Genomic DNA, 7,292 nt, shown 5'->3' with positions numbered 1-7,292 from the left:
AAAAAAAAAAAAAAAAAAAAAAGAAAAAGAAAAAAAAGATTACATAATCATATTTTGTTCAGCCTTGTATTGTACCTGATAAAAATAGAGGTCAGAACAAGATAAATTATGTTTGGTAAAAATATAATTTTTCTACTGGAGTGGGCACAATAGTGGCATGATGTACAATTAATCTTCGAATAAAGAACATGCTTCAAAATCTACCTCGTAGTGAAGAGAATTATTTTTGTAGACACTCATGTTATAAATATAAACAAAAGGAGCATTTATCTAAATTCTGTAATTCCTATGAATTCTGTTTGCAAACAAATCTTAATATTATAGTGATTTCTTCGCGTACATTTATCAAAATATTGTGAAAATGTTCTATTACTAAGCAATACAATGCGAATCAAGCACCCAAAGTTGTTTTATCATTGCTTCAGATTGCGGAATAGAGAATATTGCAAATTCTTTTATTTGTGTAAAAACAAAAAAAAAATGTAATACTTTTGGCATCTAGAAATTATTCTATAGGATATATTACTGATATAGAAGATCTTAATATTATATTCTTGTAAATATGATACTGCTTTTGCTTTTATTTCAAAATACTTCAAAATATAAGTGAATTGTTTCTTAACAATTGAAATGTAATTCTAAATATGTTTTACTTTTATTAAATGTACGTTTCAATCTTACACAAAGTATTGTAAATTTCACTAAATATATAAATATATTTTTATATCTTGTTTCATTTTTGTTAAACTTTATGTTTGCATGTTACATATTAAGATGTAAAACATGTATACTATCATTTATATTATGAAATATGTATACATTACAATTCTAAATGTGTAACAAATTTGTTAATAAATGTTGCATAACTTCTGAACAATATTATTTTTGTTACACTTAGTATAATTACTACTTAAATAAATAATATTGGATTACAATATTTAAAAATTGAATATAAATATTTAAAGCTAACTTTAAAATCAATCGATATAATATTTGAATATTTCAAAATTCCCGCCATTATCGTGACGCTTCATATTGGCATCCATATTGAATTTTCTATCAGTATAAATACGACTACTTTTATATCTTTAATTTTAGCTATTAATTACATTTTAAATAGAATTCTAATACTTCAATATCAATCTACTGTTTAGTATTGTAGATTAATCAAAAAATTTAATAATTTTAAAGCTTTTGTGTTCAGATTTATCATGCAAACTTTTCATTCTATTTTTTGCAATATTTTATCATATATCGTAATATTTAAGATATATTAGCTTTAGAAATATAATGATAAAATAATAACTCACAGTACAGCAGTTCCTGAATAGAAGTGAAGCATTCTTAGTCCATCGTAGATTTGCAGAAGTCAAGACCATATTACTCTCCATTTCACCAATGCAAACTTTTAAAAAAATCTTTGTTCATTTTCCACTTTTCAAATAGATAATACTTTACACAAATGTTCACTATTAAATACGTTATTTCAAAGCACTTTTTTTCATTTACAGTACACAGAATATCATTATCGAACATTATTACGACGCGAATAAACTGACGCTGCCTACGATTCAAACTGCTAGCCATTACTAAAGCGCCAAAAGAAACAGGTGCGCGCGCAACATTATATGCGCCGTTTCCACAAGAGTTCAGTACGCTGCTAACAGGTGGTCCATGTTGATTGGTCGAACAACGGGACTAGAGAAGGTTCGGTCGGACAGCACGTGCGACCGGTTGCACATTTCCGCGGAGGACGTGAACACGCGTGTATCGTTCCGTCTTTTGCCTATACGGAAGTCCACTTTACCGATTGAAGGTCAGGCTATCCGTATCTGGCAGCAAATTTGTCGCAAGTTTACACCGAGAGTTTGCTTTCACGAACGCGAAATCTTCCCTATTGGTGGTCCAATACGTTCATAGGTGCACGGGTGTTGGCTATCGATCCCGCTGTCCTGATTTCCTGCATGTTCATTGGCGCCTCGGTTGCTAACAGTGCGTCGTATGGTACAGTGCGGGCTCCGTTCGATCAGTGCTGTGGCTTTACTGTTACGCTCAAGATATTTGTGTAATTTTATTCGTTTTATCGGGGTGATTTTTCCTCGTATCAAGGACAATTCACGCTTCTTCGTTTCTTCTTCGGTAAGTACGGTTCGTGTATAATTTATTCTTTCCTAATGTGTTTTTTATCGCGATGCAAATATTACTTGCAATCAAGTGCACGTGCACGCGCGTGCATTGAACACAAGTCGGTCACATTGAGCCGGTGCTTCGTTCCATCTGGTGCATTTCGATTGCATCGAATGGGTATATTAACAAGTGAAGAGATGACCCTATTCGTGATTCGCGTAGAAATAATTCGCAATAACGCGCGTCCATATTGTTTTTTCATCAAATTTGTTTATACGTAACAGTATGTCAGTATGGACAACCACTTGTCGCGCCTATCCATCTGTAATCCTGTTTTCACTTAACTCTTCGATATTTATTTCTACAATTACGTTCTATTCACAATATTCCTTGAACAGAGTTATATAAATTGACTTTTATGGAAAATTTTAAAATTTATTTCTTGGACGATTATAATGGATGAAATACAGGACACATGTGGATATGCAGGCATTTAATATGGGTATGTGAAAAAGCGTTAATGATGATACCGGCTGTTTTATGTGGAAGTCGAATGCGGGTAGGAGAGGCGCGTTTTGTTTAATTTAAAAATGTTGGCATTAAAGGGCGGTTCATATGACCAGCATCGCGTTAGCATAGATAAATGCTAGTTGATACTTTTTTAAAATGTTATCTCAAATATTGCACATGTATTTGCATACAAAGAACATATCGAATCTCTCGTACACATTTCAATATATTTTACTACATTGTAAAACGAAACGTGACAGTTTCGTCATAACATATAAATTTTAACAATCGCGGGTATCAAACGAATCACGATTAAACGTTAATTAAGACGCTATAAAACCGTATGACTTGAAAGTTACACATATGTACATAACGTATGTACATATATATATTTGCTTAACTTTCTCTTCAAATTGTAATTTTAATCATAATTTGTAACTTTATAACAATTTTATCAATTTGTGGAAAGTTATTCGAAACAAATTTTTTATTTTGTAATATGAAAAATGAAGTAATTGTTATAGAATAGGTTATGTATAAAGCAATTTTAAAGATACAGGCATAGAGATACGCCTTTAAGTCAGGATGTTATAAAAAATTATTTGATATATTTATACTGTAATATTTTATTGTTTTTCTTATTAATTTCTTATTTTTATCTTATTATTATTTATTATTTATTATTGTTATTGTAATTATGTTTACAACTAACAATTAATTTCTAATAATTATTAACTTCTATTCAATTTATTAAAATAAGAAATGATAACATAATTTTTTATTTCATAAATAAAATTTAGTTACATTATGTACTTTATTGATCGCGTTTGATAGAGCATCAATTTCATATCGTTTACTTATTGCCCACTTGGATATAAACACTGTCTCAAGGATGAAAATTAATTTTCTGGGGGACAGATTTTTTGTAATCTAACAACTGACAAGATATCAAAAGTTTCCTGATAGACGCACTACCTAATTCATATCGCTTAGGCATTTTTGAAGAAAGTTTCTTCCTTTTCTGAGAATGAGATATTACACTGATAAAAATTGGTTTGATTTTTTTATGCAATGTTATATTTGTATAATGACGTAAATATAAAATTCTTCGAGAAAAAAGTAATATAAATCTGTTTGTAAAATGATAGTAAGTCGTTGAAGAATTAGGTAATAAATTATTTCATGTTTAAATTTTCTTAAAAATTGCCAAAAATGTTTTCGGTTAACAAAATTTAAAGATACGAATCTTAAAATTCATAAACATAAAATTCCAAATTATAAAATTATAGCAATGTTCTTAGAATTTTTTTATCGTTTTAATTAGGTATAAATTAAAAATTAGAAAAGATAACAAATATATACAAATTTTAAACTAGAAAAAGAATTATTAACAAAATTGAATCAAGTTAAATTTTCTATTTTTCTTTGTAATTATTTTAATTTAATTATGCAATATCTTATAGAAAAACTTAATATACATTAGTATCAAAAAGATTAATAACACGATTGAAAGATTTCTACAAGTTTAATCATATCAATTCGAAGAAAAACAAAGATTCTAATTTTAAAAACCACCATCTGTAAAAATAAAAATAAAAATTTAACATCATAATACACTTTGCTATTTCATGATATTCGAATGATAAATCGTTCTCTATCGTGTTTCGCACTCATGTTCTAGAAAAAAAATGTTATCTTGATCCTGCTATCGATCGAAGATACGTTCACAACATGCCTGTTTAATAAGTGATTTCTGTCCGAATTTTCTATTCATTTTCACAACAAAGAGCAACGAAGAATGGTTCTGATTTCTGATTATATCTGTAATCACGTGAAATTTTTTTTAGCTGAGGAATGAGAAAAATGATTACTTTTAATCCATTGGTCCAACAATTTGGTAAAATAACGAATGATCGAGGAAAATATTCTGCTTAAATGTCTATTATATAACGATAGAATATCTTTTTTTATATATATTCAACAACGTGTATTCAGAAAGAATAACAGACTTTGTTAATGTACCCGCAGCTGTTGATAATTGCCAGAATTGTGCAAATATTACGAGCAAATATTAGGCGTTAAGGGAAACATTTTTTATTTGGAAATTTCATTTTCTTCTTTTGAAATATTTTCTTTTTCGTAAAATTGTATTGCTCTCTTTTGAAATTATAAATAATTGTAGTAAATTTAATTATTTTTACTATTTTTTTAGGTTTTTCTTTTTCTTTTTTTTTTTTATGTCATTATAATTTCAATTTCATGATTTTGACACTCGATGACTGATTTAAATTATTGAAATATTGAAATAACACACAAAATCTCGCGATTGAATGGAATGAAAAGTGAAATACATTTTTTTTTTACGAAGAGTGGAGGATATCATTGAAGAATTATTTAAGATACAAGATTTAATTATACATGTTCAGTCATTTTTAATGAAGAATAATTAAACGAGAAAAGATGAAAGTTAGAATGAAATATGTAGTTTATAATTTTAATTGGTATCAAATTCTCAAAGCTGTAGTTTTAAGTAAACAAACTTAAATAATTTTCACAGAAAAATTTCAAATTAATTTTAAGTACAATATTAAAGGATTAGATATCTTGTGAATTAGTCTATTCATAAAATATAAATTACAGATATTAGAATGTGAATTCTAAGAAATTTCGTTCTCTCTAAAGTGATGATCGTAATTCGTTCCGTTCTCATGCTTCTTTTATTTGCAACAACGACGTACTTAACTTGATACTTAACCCTGTTAACGACTGCAATTACGAATTTGTAATGTAGGGCTATATCTGACCTTCCAGATTATCTCCAAACTATTTTAATAAAAAAAATTCATTCGAGCACGTCGAAAAAAACGGATCAAATATATTGCCATATTTTTAGATTTAATCTCTAAGTGGTTCTTAAATTAAATTTTGTCATTGCCAATTTTTTTTCTACCACTCTTTATGAGAAATAATTTTTTTCATTACAAATAAGAAACTTGCAAAAATAGAAATTATAAATTTTATGCAAATGTATCTCGATATTATTTCCAAACAATTTTCAGAATAATAAATAAAAAAGTATTCAAGATGTTTTCTTCTAAAATTTCTCAATTTATTATAATATAAATAATTATTATAAATAAGTGACTGTGAAGTATTCATATATAATTTAACCTGAAACGAAAATTAAAAATTAAAAATCGATTAAGACTTTTATAATGTGTCTTCTTTTAAAATTCTTCGTGCATAAAATTTCTTTTCCACGAATGAAATTCACCATTGTTCTTCGACCCAACGCGTCACAATTCATTTCGCAATGCGTTCGATTCTCCTTCCGTCAGAACGCTACACACGCTTAACTCATACAGGCAGACAGGTCCATTGATCTCGTTACAGCGTGCAACAAGCTGTAATACAGTCGTCGCGTCGTGTTGCAATGTTAGAACAACAGAACGTATTAAATGCCAAATCGTGCTTACAATACATTACGATTCGTATTCAAACGTCTACGTTCCACTATCCACACACAAACACCAATACAATTATCTATTCAATTCCTCTGACCGGTCTCTTAAAGTGTTACAAAATCTCTGAAATCTTACATCAAGGAATAAAAGATCCTAATCGTCATTAACCCAAATATAGTCGAAGAAAAGGAGGAATAAAATGGAGAGGGAAAAAAAAAAAAAAAAATAAAATAAATAAAATTCGAACGATCATTCGAAACTTATGTTACGTTTTCTACATTTAATTGGAATCGAGAACGTGATCGATCATGTGGAAGACAAATAGACGTCAGTTATGGAAAAAAATTGTATAAATCGATAATTAATTATACGAATATTTTTCTAAGATATAATGGTAATTCGATTATTAGATTTTTGATGATTAAAATATAATTTATGGCAATGTAAATAATTATAGATATATAAGAGATTAACCTTAGAAGATAATTTTAATTTTCTTATTGTACACAGGATATCTTTGGAAGCTTGATTCTAGAGGACAAAAAAAATATCGATCAAGGATTATTTATTAAGTTATAAATAATTTGGAGAAATAAAGTGAGATAATGAAACGATCTTTCTCCATTATCCAATATTAAATTTCTTATAACTCAATAAACAAACCAATCGATCTCCCCTACTAGAATTAATCTTCCAAAAATCCTATGAATACATCGAATCTGAAATATCATAAAGTTCGTATATTTTTATGAAAGATCTTTAACTTTATTTAAGAAGCTACACGAACTTTCAAATATCGCAAATATATCTCGATGTATCGAGAAATATCCTAAACAAAAATAAACGAAGAACACGTCTCTTGCCTCTACATTAAACTAAATTTTAAAAGTAAACAAATACCTAACGATACAACGCAATATCCTGTGTTCTTTCGATTAATATTTATTCTTATTGTACGTTTGCCTTCAGAAAGTGTCGGTATCCTTGGAAGACAATGGAGTCCTAGAAGAGAAATCGTGTTCCCGTTCTTCCTATACTCTTCATCCTCGATGGGCAGACTATACGGCGATCCATTGACTGGCAAAGGAACGGAACCAGGAACGATCGAGCAAGCTTAGGACCATGGAATTCTACGACGTGGGAAGCAGCGACCTTAGAGAATTGTGGGAGTCTTATCTCTCCGAACCGGTG

The 7,292-nt window shown here is 28.8% G+C and overlaps 1 protein-coding gene across 1 annotated transcript in view; it reads left to right on the top strand.

Moving 5' to 3' along the window:
• The first annotated feature begins 1,657 nt into the window (after positions 1 to 1,657).
• LOC102670706 (cyclic AMP response element-binding protein A) overlaps positions 1,658 to 7,292 on the top strand; it is a 37,332-nt gene continuing 31,697 nt past the window's right edge. The window contains exons 1-2 of the mRNA XM_006612943.2: positions 1,658 to 2,139; positions 7,071 to 7,289. Of these exons, the coding sequence (XP_006613006.1) occupies positions 7,224 to 7,289 (66 nt within the window). The 5' untranslated portion in view covers positions 1,658 to 2,139; positions 7,071 to 7,223. The remainder of the gene's footprint in view (positions 2,140 to 7,070; positions 7,290 to 7,292) is intronic.

This window comes from Apis dorsata, unplaced genomic scaffold (assembly GCF_000469605.1).
Source record: "Apis dorsata unplaced genomic scaffold, Apis dorsata 1.3 scaffold_129, whole genome shotgun sequence".
Classification (NCBI taxonomy): Eukaryota; Metazoa; Arthropoda; class Insecta; order Hymenoptera; family Apidae; genus Apis; species Apis dorsata.
The sequence above is the reverse complement of the archived record's forward strand: the minus strand, read 5'-3'. Positions and strand labels throughout refer to the sequence as shown.